The sequence below is a fragment of the Mycteria americana genome, chromosome 1 (assembly GCF_035582795.1).
Source record: "Mycteria americana isolate JAX WOST 10 ecotype Jacksonville Zoo and Gardens chromosome 1, USCA_MyAme_1.0, whole genome shotgun sequence".
In the NCBI taxonomy this organism is placed as follows: domain Eukaryota; kingdom Metazoa; phylum Chordata; class Aves; order Ciconiiformes; family Ciconiidae; genus Mycteria; species Mycteria americana.
This window is the reverse complement of record NC_134365.1, coordinates 154575201-154593837: the sequence shown is the minus strand read 5'-3', so window position 1 is coordinate 154593837 and position 18637 is coordinate 154575201. Positions and strand designations below refer to the sequence as shown.

Below are 18637 nucleotides of genomic sequence, written 5' to 3'. Positions count from 1 at the left end.
AGGAGATAAAAAACAAAGGCACTAAAAATGGACACGGCCTTACGTAATCTCACTGTTTCAGAACAACTGAGAACTGGACATAAGTTTAATTTTCTGGACAGTATCTCTTACCTTACCTGGTACAATAATGGGTATAGGGGTGAATAGGCTGGGGAAGTGCTATTTTTAAGAATATGTAAGTCTAACAATAACAGCATTCATGAAAAATTGAATCTATAATAGCACCGAACTAAACAAATCCCTGCTGGGATTCATGGGAGAGATAAAAGACTATCTAACAGGAGTTTTATTTGTGGCTGCCTGAACTAAATATTTGTATTCAAATGTCAGCAAAAATAAATGATGCAGAGGTCTTAGAACAGGCAAAATTAAACACAGCTACACAAATAATATAAAGGAGAAAGTTGTCTTGGCCAAGCTTCGAGAGGGCCCAACATCGAGCTTAGTCCAGCTCTGCTTTAGCAACCCCACGACGAATGAAAGTTTGACACAGAAGGACCTTTCCTAGCATCGTACTGACTGTAGCAGAAAACAGGCAGACTGAACAAGCCCCATGAACCGATCCAGCGTAGCCCAGCATGGTCCAGCACTGCTGTTAAATAACATTTACCTGATGGCCTGAAAAGTGTATGGTATTAACAAAGGATGCATGACTACTTTCCTGGATTAAACACAATCTTTTCAATTGTCGCTGAAAATGGCTAATGGGGATTGATGGAAACAACCATTTATAATTTAGGAAGAGGTTTGTAATTTAATAGTTTAATAAAATGCAGGAAGAGATCTCTTGGAAGATGTTGGACCACAGAAAGACCATAAAGACGTGCTGATATTTTAAAACAAAGTCATGTAACATAAAGTAAGTTAATTTAGAAAAAAAGCCTTTTTCTGCTGTAAACTGTGAATTAGTTTAACCTGATGCTACACCTTTAGCCTACAGAAGGGAAAGGGCTCAGCTCCAAATCAATACACCCTTATTTGAATGCCTTTATAAAGGTGTCTGTCTGGAGCAAGGTGTGTAAGTTCTCCTTATAGCCAACAGAGATCTCGGTTTGATGCATTCATCTAATGCATCAAGCACCTAGAGACACCTGAATTGCTCTGGGGTTTCTGCCTGGCCTCCCGCTACCATTCCAGGAGGAGCAGGTCCTCTGTGTCACACTCACTTGCCCTGTGCAGGTGTCTCAGATACCCTGGAGCACTTCCATGAGGGCACTGTTTATGGGGCACTGTTTATATTTAGGCAACTGAACCGAGCCCATCACCGCTCATTATACCTGCTCAAATAACAGTCTCATTGTTACTCAACTCATGGTGAGAGCAGGGAATAGAATAGAACAGAACAGAACAGAACAGAACAGAATAGAATAGAATAGAATAGAATAGAATAGAATAGAATAGAATAGAATAGAATAGGTTCTGCTGTGTTACACCTAGAGTTACATATGACAAGGTATGACTTAGGCCTGAGGAGTTGTGCTGGTTTTGGCTGGGATAGAGTTAATTTTCTTCATAGTAGCTAGTATGGGGCTATGGTTTGGATTTGTGCTGCAAACAGTGTTGATAACACAGGGATGTTTTGGTTTCTGCTGAGCAGTGCTTACACAGAGTCAAGGCCTTTTCTGCTTCTCACCCCACCCCACCAGCGAGCAGGCTGGGGGGGCACAAGAAGCTGGGAGGGGGCACAGCTGGGACAGCTGACCCCAACTGACCAGAGGGATATTCCATACCATATGGCATCATGCTCAGCATGTAAAGCTGAGGAAGAAGAAGGAAGGGGGGGACATTCGGAGTGATGGCGTTTGTCTTCCCAAGTCACCATTACGCGGGATGGAGCCCTGCTTTCCTGGAGATGGCTGAACACCTGCCTGCCCATGGGAAGCAGTGAATGAATTCCTTGCTTTGCTTTGCTTGCATGTGCGGCTTTTGCTTTCCCTATTAAACTGTCTTTATCTCAACCCATGAGTTTTCTCACTTTTACCCTTCCGATTCTCTCCCCCATCCCACCAGGAGGGAGGGAGCGAGCGGCTGGGTGGGGCTGAGCTGCCGGCTGGGTTAAACCACGATGGGGGTCCACCCAGGAGAGCAGCAGTGCAGGTCCCAGGCCCACCAGGAGACAGGCAGGGATGGGCACACCTACACCATCGCTCAGGCAGGGACTGAAGGCCCCAGACTGAGCTGAGACACCACGTCCCCTGGGCCCTTGGCAGGAGATGGTGTGGGTGGGGGTCCCAGGGGAGGCCGGTCCCAGCCGTTGAGGTCTATGAACACCCCCAGGACCCTGGCAGAAGTAGACCTGCAGTGCTCATCTTCTGTCCTTTAGACATTTATGGTTGGCAATTTTGGAGACAGAGTATTGGGCCAGACAGACTTTTGCTCTGACGGAGTACTGTTGTTCTCAGGCTCTTTTGTTTTATCATGTTTTTCCAAGGGAAACAGCTCAGGCATTTCTAAAAATGAGTATGAGACAAAAAAAGAAAATCCACGGGGAAATGAGCAGGTATTGCTCAGCTCAAAAAGATTTGCAACCATTCAGTTGAGCAGCACATCCAGCTTCAGACTGAGGGCTTCATCTCTGAGCCTCGCTAGTGTCAGAGACGTGGGTTTTTGCCATCCTGGTGAAACGCAGCTAAACTGGATGAACACAGAAGACTTTCAAAAACCACGCTTCACACATGCTTTTTGCAAATTTGTTCAGACGGTCAAATTACGTTGAGACGATCTCCACAGCTCTCACTGCCGTCAGAAGGTACACGCCTCCTTCCCACAAAGTGACAGAGCCATTGCCCAGGCTGGGACATGGTTACCTATGCAATCCCTTCTGCGAGGGCAGGGCTGGGAAGAAATGACATCGGAGATTTCCTCAGCATGTACTGCTAGGGAAAGGAGGAGGTAGGAAGAACAGAGTAGAAAAGAAACAGAATAGAAATAGAATATTTTCAGTTGGAAGGGACCTACAATGATCATCTAGTCCAACTGCCTGACCACTTCGGGGCTGACCAAAAGTTAAAGCAGGTTGGTAAGGGCATTGTCCAAATGCCTCTTCAACACTGACAGGCTTGGGGCATCGACCACCTCTCTAGGAAGCCTGTTCCGGTGCTTGACCACCCTCTCGGTAAAGAAATGCTTCCTAATGTCCAGCCTGCACCTCCTCCAGTGCAGCTTTGAACCATCCCCACGCATCCTACCACTGGATACCAGGGAGGAGAGATCAGCACCTCCCTCTCCACCTCCCCTCCTCAGGAACCTGTGGAGAGCAACGAGGTCGCCCCTCAGCCTCCCTCTCTCCAAACGAGACCAAAAGCACGTTAGCACCCACACAGGGTACCTTAGCTGCAGCCGAACCTCACCCCAGGGCGCCGTTCAGCTCTCCCGGCCCCCGGGCGCAGCCGCCGCTAGCACCTCACGCCAGCCGCCGAGCAGCACGCACCGCACAGCCGTGCCTGCCGGGGGCTCGCCCGGGCCGCCTGCCCGGAGCCACGGCCGGGAGGAAGCCCGGAGGCGGGCCGAGCGTGCTCCCGCGCCGCCGGGGCGGCGTTACATCTCCCCTTCCCCAGAAACGGCCGGGCCCGCTCCCTCCGCGGGGGCTGTGGCGGCGTAGCGCCGCCAAGCCGCCGCCGGGCCGCGGCCCGCCCTCTGGGCGCCGCGGGGCCTAACGGTGCGGGGCAGCAGGAACCGGCTGGGCCGCAACGGAGCCGCCGGGCGCGGGAAGCCGCGGCGGCGGAGAGCGGCCTCCCCCGGCGCCTGGCCGCCCCGCAGCTCCCCCCTCCCCCCCCCGGCCGCGGCGCCGGGCGGGCGGGGGCGGCCCCCCCGCAGCGCGAGCTGCCTGGCGCCGCGGCCGGGCCGAGCCCCTCCGGTGTAGCAGCGCCCCCTGCCGGCTGGGCGGGGCGCGGAGGGCGCCGCGTGACGAACCGGGGCGGGGGGGGCGGGCGCCGCGGCCCTCTCTCCTCCGCCACAGCAGCGGCACGTGACTAGGGCCGCGCGCTGCCCCCCGACGGGCTCCCCCCCCACCGGCAGGGGAGGGCGGGGCGGGGGCGGGGCTGCGCCCAGGGCCGGCGCTTCCGGTTGGGCGGCGGGCGGGCCCGGGGGAGCGATAAAGCGGCCGCTATTCGGCCGCGCGCCTCCTCCCGGAGCCCCCCCTTCCCCTCCCCCTCCCCTCCTCGCCCTCCCCCTCCTCCCCGCCCCTCGCGCGGCCCGAGCCCGCGAGCGCTGCCGGCCCGGCCTGCTGCCGTCACCGCCATTGCCGGGGGTGCGCCCGGCCCCTCCCCCCGGCCCGGCGCCCCGCCGCCGCCCTGGAGCTGCCTCAACGGTGAGTGCGGGCGGGGGGGTCCCTCTCACCCTCCCTCCCCCGCTCCCGCCGCCGGCGCACGCACAGAGAGGCCGGCCGGGGCCCGGCCCGCTCCCCTCCCCCTGGGCACCGGGCCTGGGCCTTCCCCTTGTCCGGCCCCCGCCGCGGCGTCGCGCCGGGGGAGCGGGCGGCCGTTGCGGGGCGGGCGGGGGGGGTATGTCGCGCAGGCGGGCGACGGTTGGTGCCGGCGCGGGGGAACAAAACCGGCGAGGCGTAAGTGGCGGCGCCGCGCGTGGGGAGGGAGAGGGGAGGCGGCGGGGAGACGGCCCGGCGGTGCGGGAATGAATGGGCGGGCGGCGTGGCCCCTGCCCCGGGGGGGAGCGGCCCCGGGGGGCCGCGCAGGGGCGAGGCTGGCTGCCCGGGGGAAGCCTAGTCCGCAGGCACCCCCTCCCCGAGAGAAAGTTAAAGCAAGGGCCGGCAGAGCGAGGCGCAGGTGGAGCACGCTGCGAGTTCTGCTTTCCTGGTAGCGAAATGCTGCGAGACGCCTCGGAAAGCGAGTTTCGCACGGGACGTGTCCCCGGCGGGACTGTCCTCTTCACTCGTGACAGAAATAACTGCGAGGGAGGGGCTGCATCGCCCGCGAGATCAGTGAGGCAGATGCAAAGGGAAGGCTCAAAACGGGTCACTGGGTTGCGTCCTTACATCGTTAGGGATGGATGAAGCGAGTCCACTATTAGTGGCGGTTTAGAGCCGACTGCTGAACTGAAGGAGGCTCGTTTGTGTTGAGCGCACTCACTTTTTGGAGCCTAGAGATGGGCTGGGGGAGCGGTAGCCTGCAGTAGCTGGTGCAGGTGTTAGGAGGATTTGATGCCTGACTGTGGAGAGGGGACCTGCATTAGTTGATAACAGTTCAGCACTGTTTAGAAGTCAGAGGGGTGACTGGGAGCTTGACTTGTACCGAGTTGTTTATAAGTTAGGAATATAGAGACTTTGGATTTCATTTTTCTGTTCCGTAAGCTCCCCTTGAACTGCATTCGCTTTCAGGATAATGTAAACGGAATTCTTTGCCTGACGTCACCAAGCTTCACGACCGTAATTCACGGTTCCTGACTAGACTGTGTGCTCTGGTGGGTCCAGTGGCACTTCATTAGCTCAGGTTCAGCACTGCAGAAATAAGGTTTCTGGGGCGATTTTTGGAAGCTATCTATGTGGAATTGCAAATTTGGAGTTAGAAAGCCCTGTCAGAAGTAGATGGAATTAATTTTTCCTACCTCGAATCTGTCACAGGTACATTGATATTACTCTGCAGTTTAGACTGTTGTTAGATCTTGTATTAAGAACTAATGTTGGTGTGTAGACTTGTCATTCTCTTAGCAAAGGTGGAAATCTTGCAAAATAGCTGTGGTTCTGTCCCTTTCGTGTTTCTTAAGTCATCTGCATGTGCATCAAGTTTCGTCACTTTGCAACTTTCCTCTGACTTGAACCTTTCCTGGAAACATGGGACTGCATAATACAGGCATTTCCTGCCTGGGTCTGGTGTCTCGCGTGTTCTCACAGCGTATCCCACTGTTTCAGTGGCTGGTCAGGTCAGGGTGTTTGTGCCTTTTTTAGGTGTGTAATTTTAAAGAGGTGGGTCAGCAATCATTGTTGATAGAACTTAGCTAGTATAGATGGGCTGGTAGCTGGGCATTTGGTTGTGAGGATGCGGTCAGATTCCTGTGGACGCTGCTGGATTAGCAGGAGCATAGCATTGCCTGTCTTGTTCACGCTGCGTTGGAATTGACCCCCTTACCTGCCGTTTGCATTGCAAAGTGCCTGCTCTGCTGCGCTGTGGGGATGTTTGTGTGCAGCTTCCTCTGGGAGCTAAACTTTTGTTTCTTTTGTCAGTCACAACAGAGGCATGTAGCTTCTAGAGAAGCATCATATTGCCACTAGACTGCCATTTACTTTTTGGCACTAGAAGAACATCTCATTTTTCCTTTCGCTTAAACAGAGCAATAGTCTGGATCTTCTCCTGTTGCTAGAGGCAATGATGCAGCTGTATCCAGCGTTCTTGTGCTGGGAACAAACTCTACCATTGGCCCTCTTCACCGATAGAGGAAATAGCTGAACTGTTTGCCTGCAAGAAACATCAAGGCTGATGAAAATGAACAGCCATCCTTCCTGTGCAGTGACTGTGCTTATCAGAGTAGAGTTGTGTGGTGCTCCGTAAAGGTTGGAGGATTATCACAGGAAGGTGAGCATTCATAGAAGTACAGGCTGACTTCATCCTTTGCTTGATGACCATAACGATAGATAGAATGGTATCTTGAAGTTGAGTAGGAGGTCATTAGACACCTCTACTTCCTGCTGGTGTGTTTGCCTGTCATTTCAAGGTTGCATGGATGGCAGCACCGTTTTTAAGTTTTAGCTCATACTGTATGTAGGGAATCACAGAAAATAGAAGACTTTCTTCTTGAGGGCTTTCCCAGCTGTGCTGGCATCATTGATGTGTGTTGCACGTCCTCATTATCTGCTTGTGTCACACCAGGATCCACTCTTTTATTGAGAGGGAAAGAGGTATAGATCCTTCTGCCAGTGAGAACCAGGACAGTCTGATTTTGAAGGATGATATGACAGACTACTTGTTGCTGTGTTCTGAAATTCTACATGTCATATTAAAAGCAACCTGTAATTATTTGTGCTCACAGGCAGTCTAGATCTTCAGCTTTGCGCCCTTCATTGCTTCCCTCTGGCACTGCCTCATGACAGTCACACCTTATCCTCCGTAGAGGAAAAATACAGGGATATATTAAATGTTGCAACACTTAATGTAGAATGTGTTTATTAAAAATAACCGGCAATGATTAGTAGATGTGTAGCTATGAAATTGGAATGGGGTTGAGAAGCGGAGACATCTTGTTAGCTGCCAGAGTCAGTGTTGTACCATCCACTGGGTGGATTCTTTCTCATACACAGTATCTCCTGCACATTTCTTTTCTACTGCTGGGAGGTTTTTGAGAGGCTGTCAGAGGTACGGTTTAATCTTCAGTAGGATCTTCACGGATGATGGGATGCCGAATCCAGGAACTGGCTCTGAAGTGGCCAGGAAGATACCAGGAGGTCTGTCTGCTCTGTGCATTAGCTTAGGCCACTCGTATTGGTCAGTCTAATGTGAGCTCAACAGAGATTGCTGATGCTGTTTGACTGCACTCTGTGGTTGCCCTGCAATATACATAGCCAACTTCAGAATTTGCAGTTATCTCATTGCCTCTGACTTCTTGGGTACTTTTTCTTTCCTCCAAATCATGACTTTGGCCTCTCAGATGCTGAGAACCAAGCAAGAAAAGTAGTGATGGTTGTTCTTTTCTCAGGTAGATATGGGTCCTCATTACTGATCCTTTTTCCCTGCTGTTTTTCTGTTCTTCCTGTGGTGGAGGAGATTATGGCCAGACCTGCAGTGTAGGGGACAGGAACTGATGTAAGGATCTTCAGCATCTCTGTGGCGAGAGGAGAGAGCCGGTGGTAGGAACCTTGGTATGTAGGTTCCAGACATGCATGAAAGAAGGGGGATGGGGAGAGGTGGCTGATGGAGCAGCACTAGAGACTGGTGGTCCCACTGTCTCTGGGTGTCTTCAAGCAGCTTTTAACCTGAGTAATGGACATTGATCTATGTCACTTCAGGTCAGCAAAAACCTTTAGCCAAGCTAGGAGCTGAGTTGGTGCTGATGCTGTTACTGTGCTTGATATCTGTGGATATAATGAGCTTGTACACAGAAACACTTACCTGTTCAGGTAGAGTTCAGTGGAAATCTTCGTGTCTCAGAAAGACTCTGAATGAGTCTTGGCTGCCTTAAGCTGAAGTTTAGCATTGCAAACATCAGAATCTTACTTGAATCTTAGTATTTTGTCTCGAAATGGAGACAGGATGTGCACACAGGACAAGCGTAAATGCTAAGCTTCAGGCTTCTGCTTCAGTTGTAATGTGTTCTCAGGATAGATAATTAGTTCTGTTTGACTGTATCTGTATTTGTTTTCTCAGTGTTGCAGCCATGAAAAGTGAGAAAAGTAGGAGGGGATGCAGAAATAGCGATTAAGGAATGTGGTACACTTTGTAGTCTTAGAATGGCATGCAGCACAGCCTCAGCTGTAGCCACTGTGGCATGGCACATCCTGTAACTGTGAGTTTTAGTAGGGGCAATGCTGAAGTGTCCTTTTTATGAAACAGGTAGGGCCTGACAGAGTGTTCAACAAAACAAAGTGTCCTGGGGCCTGCACAGCAGTTACCTGTACTTGGATGGGTGGCAGCTTGTTTGTCTCTCCTATGAGTCTTCAGTAGACTTGAGAGATACTCTAATGGCCATCTCCCTTCTGCTGTGTTTCATGGGGGACCTGTCTCTCACGACAACTCGATCTTCATCCTGAAATTTTTACTTTCCCTCAAAGGGCTTCAGACAACTGGAACTACGTTTGGTTTTAGTATTTGGTGAAGTTCTCTGCAGTGCACACGGGGCACCCTACCAGTTTGACAGGACCAGTTATTTTCCTTACCCTTGTTATGGGTTTGAGTTGGAGCAGCACAGAGCTAGGTCCCTTTGATGTCCGTAATAAAGCATTTACGCAGAGGGAGTGTGGTCCATCTTTTTTAGTGTTGCCAAAAAGATGCCGCTGAGCACAGATAACATCACTGTTCATGCAGGTCCAAAGCCATGGGGACCTGGTTGTTGAGCATATGGTCTCTAGCCTGGCTGGCTCTGCTGGCATGGGACTGTTTAGAAAACAGTGATGTGCTGTTCCTCAAACTTTGACCCAACTAGGCAAAGCAGGATCCAGTGCAAAACAAGTTCTGATGCAGGAGTTGACGGCAAAGAGAAATGTGAAGCAGACAGTTATCTGTGTGACAAGCCTGAGTATAGAGGAGGGCAGTAATCAGAGCTATGTAGAGACAATGGCATTTGAGCTCAAAGTGAGAAGGGATCAAGAGGGATTGACAGGAAAATCTTACAGACTAGCTATTCAGATATGTGCTAAGTGAACCAGCAACATTTTGGAGTTTACTCCTTCAGAAGTGTTTCAACAAATTGAAATTGACAGCATGAGTTAATAGTGGCTCAGCCCTGTTCAAGTTTGTTACTGGTCTCACAGTCACTATTCTGAAACTACATTTACTATTCCATGGCATCATGGCCTGAGGTGCTGCAATACTGAAGAGTTGTCTTGCTCAGTAGCATGCCTCAATTAAGTAGAGATTTCAGCAGAAGAGGCAGTTTCTTCAGTGACTGCCAGCTACAGTGTACTGAAGTTATAAATTTAAAAATGGTGAGTGATGGCAGTGTGAGAGAAAGTACCACCAACTCTTTAGTGTTATTTCTTATGCCAAAGGCTTGAACGTCAACCTTTAAATGTCTGGAGATGAAAATGAGGAAGTGCCTGTAACTTCTCCAGTTCCAGAATAACGTCCTGGTCAAAAAAGCTTAGCAGCAGCTAGGACAATTTGTGGAAGGGAGCCAGGGACCTTTTTGCACTGTTGCATTTGGGAAGAAAATGGAAATTTCCATTGTAAAGTAAGATAGGACTGAATAAAAGGAAAGGATGGGAGGTGGGGTGAAGTGTAGTTCAGAAGAGTGAATAACAGAAAACTCCAGAAAGGGCAACAGTTAGGTCGTGTAAAGAGGAGGGGAATTATGAAGAGGGTAGAAGAGATTGCCTGGTAAACTTTGTTGTAAACTATGATAAATTCAGTTTGGAAAAGTCTTTTTTGGTTTTCTAGAGGAAAGAAAATGGACAATTCAGGATTACCACCAATTTTGGAAGTGACAAATTCCCTTTCAGTTCTGAAAATGTGATTAGTGCAGTATGTCCTTATTGTCCTAATTATGTTCTGCTGTGATTTGGTTAAAAAAAATTCTTTTTCTTTAGCTTGTATGATAAATTCAAATTTTTTGGCTTTCACATTGAAATCTTCCTTTCTTTCCATTGCCCTGAATCCCCCAACCAAAAAATAAACCCTGATTCCTGAAGACTTTTAGGTCTTTTGGAGTGTTAAGACATGGCTTTCTTTGGGGTTTTTCAATTGACAAGTTGTTTGCTATTGCAGAGATACAGACCGCTGAGCACTACTATTATCTTTGTGTTTTGTTTTGATCTTTTACAGGAATATAAAGTTTGTAATAAGATGTTGGAAAGTGTTTTGTGGTCAACACCGAATGCGGTGTGGACTGCATTTTGGAGTGCCTTTTGTATGGCTGCTAATACTGCTGGGAAACTGCAATTTATACCCAAAAGGACCTTCCACTTTAGTATTTGTAGAGCAGTGGAATTACTTCTCACGTGTAGCTAGCCTGTGGTTGGATGCTGTTCATTTGTCTCATAGATGTAAAGCAGGATTCTTCTTCAAGCTCTGTCCGTGGTCCCGCCATGCTTCCTGATTGGAAATGTACTATTCCTGTGACTTAATGTGAAGTGCGTATGCATAGTGTGTTCAAAGAAATTGTTCCATGAGCAGCTGAGCTAGTGAACCTTTATTTCTTAGGAATTTGTGCCCTCTGCTCCTCAGCCAGTCCCTCTTTCCTGTTTTTTTTTCTGTGTCCATGTCATCCTTTAGCAGCACTGCTAATTTACTTTCATTCTGTCCCTGCTCCAAATCCAAAGCAGCTCATCACTGTAGTATTTTTAATGCCTTCTCTTTTTCCCTAATTACAAGCTGAATCAGACACTGCTTGTTCTGCAGGTTTTGAGACTATTTGCATACTGACCATTTATGTACTGATTACAGGCTAAACAGAGCCAGTAACTGTTAATTGAAATATTCAGCCTTAGCCTCAGTGGAGGCATTTCTTTCATTATCTGCTCAGTTCCTGATTTTCATGAAACTTGTAGAAATTTAAAACGAGACTGGATTGCTTTGTCCAATTTGATTGGCATTGACTGTAGGGCAATGTGTTTGTGTAAGCCTCATTTCCATAAGAAACCAGGGTAAAAATGCTTTAGGAATAAATTAAGAAAACTTGCTTTGGATGCATATTTTTAGATTAGTTGCTAGTCTAATATATATTTAGACAGGAAAATTAATGTTAAAATGACACAAAAACTTAGTGTGTTTTGAAACAATGTGTCTTACAAGACCCCCAAAATTAGGTTGATAGCTTAGCATGATAATCATGTAACATCTGTTTAATTTGAACCTACAAGAAAAAAGCCTGTGCATTTCACATAAATGTCCAAATATTCCTTTTCACCATAGAGATACCTCCCACATTTACTTGAAACTGACTTACAGAATATGGTTAGAATTGGTTTTCTGCTTATTGTTGTAGCTAGTCCGGGTAAATTCTGTTGGAAATAGTGGAATCTAGCCAAATCATTAAAAATTATTTGCATTTCAGATGCTGCATTTCTGTGCTGTGGGGTTGTTTTTTTTTTTTTTTTTTTTTTTTTAAGGTCTTACAAAAACAGTAATTTTGAGAAATTTCCATCTTTCTCTTTGGGGTGAGGCAAACAATGTTTTGAATACAGAGGGCTGTCAACTACACTGACTGGAAAAAAGTCACTGCTGTTTTTTTTAAGTAGTATTTTTGTTGTTATTAGGGCAGCAGATGAAATAATGGAATGGAAAAAGTTCTTTTCCTAACGGATAAAGTCTTTATGAGCAGCAGCTTTTTTTTTTTCATGTAATTAGTGAAAGGAAAACAGTGTTTAACAGACAAAACCAGAGCCTAGGCTTTAGGCTGCTGTTTTCTTCTTGAAATTTTTTTTGTCTTTGTCAAAACCAGCTAATTTGTTTTGAAATTTTATGATGAAGATGCAGTTTTGAAATGGCTTTATCTCAGTGGCACTGTTTCAAAGTACTTTCTGTTTTCACTTACATGTGTAATGTAAATAAAAACACTTCAAATCTGGGAAGAAAAGACAACTAAGAAAGCAAGTCACATTTATCAAATGAAACATAAACTTAGCTCTTCATCACCTGTGTTCTTTTTTTATCATTTGCTTGCAGATTTTTTTACATAGATAGGAAGGCCTATTGTTAGATATAAGCTTTGTTTTTCAAGTTCTACTGATGTAAAATGATTTGCAGAAGTCTGACACACCTATATTTGGATTTCTTTATGAAGTAGTTAGTACCTATGCAGAAGATATACTTTCTAAAATGGAGAGGAAAAAAAGCACATGTGGTTATTTAGGAATCAGAGAGTTGACATTAACATTGGCAGCTAACTATACAGATTTTTTTCCTTTATTGCAGGAACTGAAGCTTGCCCTTTAAAAGGTGCAGTGCTGTGAAAACTGTTACTGACCATAGAAAAATGGACATGTTGCAGATACTACGTAAAACTACAGAGCGCTTAGAGTGTGATCACTGCAGCTTCAGAGGAACGGACTATGAAAACATACAAATTCATATGGGTACCATACACCCAGAGTATTGTGATGAAATGGATGCTGCTGGTTTGGGTAAACTTATATTTTATCAAAAAAGTGCAAAACTGTTTCACTGCCACAAATGTTTCTTTACCAGCAAGATGTATTGCAACGTATATTATCACATCACAGCACAACATGCAGCACCTGAGAAGTGGAATGAGGAGCGGAAAGAACAGGTAGAAGGAGACTTGGATTCCTCCAAAAAAAGTGTCACATTGGAGCCACAGAAACCTACCCTTTCCCCTGAGTCGCGCAAACCTGCCCTTTCTCCTGACCTCCCCAAATCTGAACCTGTTGTTTCCCCCAAGCTTCAGAAATCATCAGTGTCCCCAGAGCCCCAGAAGTCGGCTCAGGCAGCTTCCTCAGAGCCAGAGAAGTTGGCCCAGGCCACGTCCCCAGATCCAGAAAAGTCAGCCCAGGCCACATCTCCAGATCCAGAGAAGTTAGCCTCAGCTGTATCCCCAGACTCAGAGAAGCCGTCTCCTGCTGTGTCCCCCGACCCACAGAAGCCATCTCCTGCTGTGTCGCCTGACCCACAGAAACCATCTCCTGCTGTGTCCCCCGACCCACAGAAGCCAGCCCCAGCTGTGTCTCCAGAGCCCCGTCGGCATTCTCCGGCTGTGTCTCCAGAGCCCCGTCGGCATTCGCCAGCAATGTCTCCAGAGCCCCGTCGGCATTCCCCCGCTGTATCACCAGAGCCCCGTCGCCATTCTCCCGCTGTGTCTCCGGAGCCCCGCAGATACTCCCCAGCTGTGTCGCCAGAGCCAAAGAAACCTACTCCAGCAGTATCCCCTGAACCACGAAGGTATGCCCCAGCTGGGTCTCCTGAGCCCCGGAGGCATCCTTCTCAAATGCGTAGACCTGCTTCTGCTTCTTCTCCTGAAACCCGGAGGCCTGCTCCCGCAGTTTCGCCAGAGTCATGGAGACCTGGTCCGACTGTTTCCCCTGAGCCCTGGAGATCTACACCTCACGAGGTACAGAAGTCTTCCACGGTTTCTCCCTGGGCTCCAAAGCCTGCCATGTCAGTGTCTGTAGAATCCCGGAGGTCTGCCACTGAGTCCCGAAGGCCTGGTCCCGTTGTGTCCCCAGAGCCTAGGAGGCTTGTTTCTGACTCCTGGAAATCTACGTCCTTTTCTGAATCCCAGAAGTCTACTCTTGTTTCTTCTGAGCCATGGAAACCCATCTCATCTGTTTACCCTGAAGGCTGGAAACCTGTTCTGTCCCCTGACACGTGGAAGCATTCTCCCCCCGTTTCTCCTGAGCTTCGAAAGTCTAGTCACACAGTTTCCTCTGACTCTTGGAAGCCTTCGTTCTTTCCTGAGGTCCGTAAGCCTGGTGCTTCGGTATCTCCTGAATCTTGGAAACTCTCTGAGTCCCGGAAATCTATGTTTTTTTCTGAAACTCAGAAATCCACCTCTGCTGCTTCCTCTGAGGTTCAGAAAAGGGCTCATTTCCCTGAACCTCGGAAAAGAGCTCTGTTCCCAGAGTCTCGTAAATCTAATCCTACTGTTTCTACTGATGTCCAGAAACGTGGTGTCTTTTCTGAGTCCCAGAATCAGGTGTCTACTTCTGCTGTTTCTACTGAAGGCCAAAAACATGCCCTGTGTTCTGAAGCCCAGAAATCAACTCTTGTTTCTTCTGAAGTCCAGAAGCACACCCTATTTTCTGAAGCTCAGAAACTTGCTCCCATTTCTTCTGAAGTTCAGGAGCCTACTTCCTTTCCAGAGTCTCAGAAATCTGCTTCTCCTGAAATTCAGAAACATGGCCTCTTTACTGAGTCCCAGAAACCTACTCCTTCCGTTTCTCCCGAGACCCCCAAACAAGCTCTTTTTACTGACTCCCAGAAATCTGCTGTTTCCCCTGATGTTCAAAAGCATGCTGTATTTTCTGAGATGCAGAAACCTGCTGCTGCTTTATCCTCTGATGTCCAGAGACATGCTGAAACTACTGTATCTTCTGAAATCCAGAAGAACATCCTGTTTTCCGAGCCTCACAAGTCTGCTCCAGGTTTTTCCTCCGAGCCCCAGACACCTAGTGAGTCTGGTGAGAGTGACTTTCTTTGTCACAGTTTAGATGATCAGAAACCACTGGATGATTTATTCTCACAGGATGAACAATCGATACTAGCCAAAGAATCACCAGAAGACATGTTATATTCATGCCCAAAAAAGAAGCCCAAGAAGGAAAACCAGGAGAACTCGGATTCTGAACTAAATAGCAGTGAGTGTGGAAAAACAGAAATGGACTCGATGGAGATAAAGGAGCAAGAATCCAACAGTGACCAAGAGCAATATGATATGGAGTCATCTGATTACAGCAAAGAGAGTAAAATAGATGCAGCTACTCCCATGCAGCCACAGTGTGTGCTGCAGTTTACCGAAGAGAAAGAGGCTTTCATCTCTGAGGAGGAAATAGCAAAATACATGAAGCGTGGCAAGGGAAAGTATTATTGCAAAATTTGTTGCTGTCGTGCAATGAAAAAAGGTGCCGTCTTGCACCATTTAGTTAACAAGCATAATGTTCAAAGCCCATACAAATGTAAAATATGTGGCAAAGCATTTCTCTTGGAGTCTCTTCTTAAAAACCATGTTGCTGCTCATGGTCAAAGTTTGCTGAAGTGTCCACGTTGTAATTTTGAATCAAATTTTCCCCGAGGCTTTAAGAAACATTTAACCCATTGCCAAAGCCGTCATAGTGATGATACACCTAAAAAACATTTGGACAGCCTTGAACCACTTGAAGAACAAATCTAATCTGTTTTTTTCCTTGTGCTAGAAAAGCTGAATTTACAGAAGTGTTCAAAAGTGTTGCTGTATGTTAACTGAGTAGTTTAGCTGATCTGACAAGTCAGAAGATGCATGGGTTATTGTACTATGTTTAACTTGTCTTATAGCTGTATTACTGAAATGATTTACTTTTGAAAGTCATTTTAAATACGTGTTCATGTCTTTGTATTACCCATCAGTAGAGTCATATTTTATTTTTCAGATGTACTATGTTTTTGAAACTAAAATGGATACAAATTAGTTTTGTAAAGATTTGTAAAACATACAGGCAATTAAGGACTGGAGTGGCAAGCAATCCATATATTCCTGTGAAGACTGAACTTGTTTTTTCACATTTGTTAAATGTCGTATTTTTCAAAATGTTTTTATCAAATTCTCAAAATTAAAATTCTCACCAAACTGAATGTGAATGAGCCAGGCATGAGAAACTACCAATCCTTCTGGAATAATTCTGCCCTGAGGTTGTAATTGAGTGTATAGTCATTCGTGGGAAGTTTATTGCACTCAATTCTCTGACTTACTTGTCTCAGATTTAGAAGCATCAAGGTACTTATTTTGTGATTCTGTATTTTGGCCATGTTTTAAGCATGTACTAATATACATTAAATTGATGGATTAACATCAGACTATGTATAGCTCAACACTTTCTCTTGATGATTCAGATGTTTGTAATGTCAGAAAACCCCTAAATTTCTTGCATTTGGTGAAATGTTATGCTTTAATCTTTTAACAATAAAAAGAAACCCAACCTGGCATTGGCCACTTTTATTTTTCTTCCAAATCAAGAACAAAACCTTTCATGTTGAACATACTGTCTTTTAAGTATCTTTGGCAACAGGAGATGCAAAATTATCCTGGAGTTCTGCTTTGAATACTTCAACTTTTCAGTCATCAGTCTATGAAAGCAAGGTTAGTCTAAATTTCCTGTCTGCTTCAGAAAAACACATCAGATGTAAACGGGGGAAAACATGGAAAACAAGAATTTGTGCACCGTTATGTAGCATGCTTGCTTTTGTGCTATTTGCATATTAACTGTTCAAAAACCAGAAGTACTTTATAATTCAGCAGGAGTATAGATTTTAAGTGCAGGTAGCACAAGGAAAGTTTCATTCTCCTCAAGCTAAATTATGCCTAGACTTAAGCTGTTGTAAATATTGGCTTAGAATATGAAGGTGATAGTGTTAAATAAATAATAATAAAAAATCTCCAGGTGTAAGCTCCTACAGAAGAGCTTCAGATTGATTTGATTGAAGCCTGTGTCTGACATCTTTTGTGTTTCAAGAGGATTTCTGGAAGGAAGGGAAAAAGCATTTAAAGCTCTACACTGAGGTGACTTCTCAGTGCTGCCTATTAAGAACAAGCTTTCTTGCAGGGTCCTCTCACACAGGACCAAACCCACTCTTATGCCCCTAAGTCAAGTGCCCTTCGTTTCCTTTCATGGAGTCCAGACTAGAGTTCTACAATATTTTTTTTCCTAGGAGTGACTATTGCTAAATCTAAAAGAGAGCACTTGACTATTAAGGCTCTGCTGGTATAGTCTTACTTCATATAAAAGCTGCTTTTCTCCTCTGCTATCATTTCATCACTCTTGGCACAGTCATTTGGATAAAAAGATGCCTTGTGCTATTTGAATAAAAGGAAGAAATCAAGGAAGGATTTGTTTGAATTGGAAGTGGTGTCACCTTTATAGTTTGATGATTCACTACTGACAGATACTTGTTTCTCCCAGCTGTTTACCAGTTAACTACTTTGATTTCTGGGAGTCCATCATCAAGGCTTGATGCTGTTTCTCTACATATTTTTTTTTGCGAACTGACTACTTGATTCTTTAATCTTGATTTACAGCTATCGAAGTGTACTTTATAACTCTTGGAGATGAACTTTGCAAGTCCCCTTGATGTTAGGGCATTGAATCTCTAAATTCAGATATGATGGGCACTTTCCAGTTTCTCTTAGTACAGAATTTTGTAAAAGCCTTGTGGAAGTTGAAGGATGTTTCTGGTGTGTATTTTTTTTTTTTTTGTCCAGACTAAGTATTCTTTCAGCATTCCTTTACACAACGCTAGTTTGAGATCCTTAAGATGTGTAGGAGGATCTGCTGGAATCTGAACTGATTCAACTGATTTCTCTAAGGAACTGTAGGACACCAATAGACAGATCAGATGGGGGATTTATTGTTTCCCTTTCAGATGACCTATTATAGATGCTGAGGAGAAGGTTGAATACTCTTGAGTACAAACAGTGATCAATCTTTTTTTGACATAAGAAAGAAATGCAAGTGAAGCACTTAGAGATTTACCAGTGAAAGAATTTGCTTGAAATATGCCTAATGGTATAATTTAGTCCTTGGATGCGCTATGAAATAACTTCAGTTGAAATTGCTACTAATTTCGCTTCATGTGTTGAGAGTACGAAGCAAATACAGAGGTCTGCAGTTTCCAGAAATTGTACTGCGTATTAAGTCACTGGGGCATTTTATCAAAGCCCTCAGTGTTGCATGCGACCATCTTGCTCATTCCTGTTCTTAGCACAGGGACCCTTTGGAGTCGGTACTGTGTAGTTCTAACTTCAGGTTTCCTTTGGAGGTGGTTTGGTTGGGAAACAACGTGATCAGGTCAGGAGACACTAACTGGGGCCAACACAAAGTTTACAGTACAGGTATTTCAGATAACTGCAGTTCCTTCCCTCTCTGAACCCTGGGGGCTGCTCCTGCCTGAGAAAAATGTCATTACAGACCTTAGATGTAAAGAAGATAACTCTACTACTTCCCCCCCCCCCCGAAGGCTATTTATAGCCTATGCTGAGACATGGTAGACAAAATATTTCCAAATACAGTATTTCAGTCTATACAGGGTAGGCAGTGGTTCATAGGTGATGTATACAACTATGAAGTAATTACCTTGGTAGATAAAAGATGAGAAGCCTGTTTGGAACCAGTGTCTTAGGGTGTAGAGAAAGTGTATAGCTCCAGTTGGAGTGGGGCAGGAGAGGAATCTCATTTAACTAACAGAGATAAGTACAATTAAACTTAGAATTTTTATGGATTTTTGTAAATATGCTTAGATTTTTTCATCATGCTTAAGAATAATCTTGGTATTGGATATAGCAGGTTGTATATACTTAAAATTCCTTTCCTTCTCTTTGTATATTAGTATAATTT

At 45.9% G+C, this 18637-nt stretch overlaps 1 protein-coding gene across 4 annotated transcripts; it reads left to right on the top strand.

Annotated features, from left to right (window-relative positions):
- The first annotated feature begins 3243 nt into the window (after positions 1-3243).
- CHAMP1 (chromosome alignment maintaining phosphoprotein 1) lies at positions 3244-16230 on the top strand. Of its 4 annotated transcripts, XM_075525174.1 has the most exons (3): positions 4132-4309; positions 10641-10729; positions 12513-16230. In XM_075525174.1, the coding sequence occupies exon 3, from the start codon at positions 12574-12576 to the stop codon at positions 15442-15444; it is 2871 nt and encodes a 956-aa protein (XP_075381289.1). In that variant the 5' UTR covers positions 4132-4309; positions 10641-10729; positions 12513-12573; the 3' UTR covers positions 15445-16230. The 4 variants fall into 4 exon arrangements, with proteins under 4 accessions (XP_075381293.1, XP_075381289.1, XP_075381279.1 ...); XM_075525178.1 differs by lacking the exons at positions 4132-4309; positions 10641-10729 and adding an exon at positions 3244-3324; XM_075525164.1 differs by lacking the exon at positions 10641-10729.
- Positions 16231-18637: the final 2407 nt, after the last annotated feature.

What these genes read in the sequence shown, in the direction of transcription:
- CHAMP1 (XM_075525178.1), top strand. Translation starts at nt 12,574, where the DNA reads ATGGACATGTTGCAGATACTACGTAAAACTACAGAGCGCTTAGAGTGT.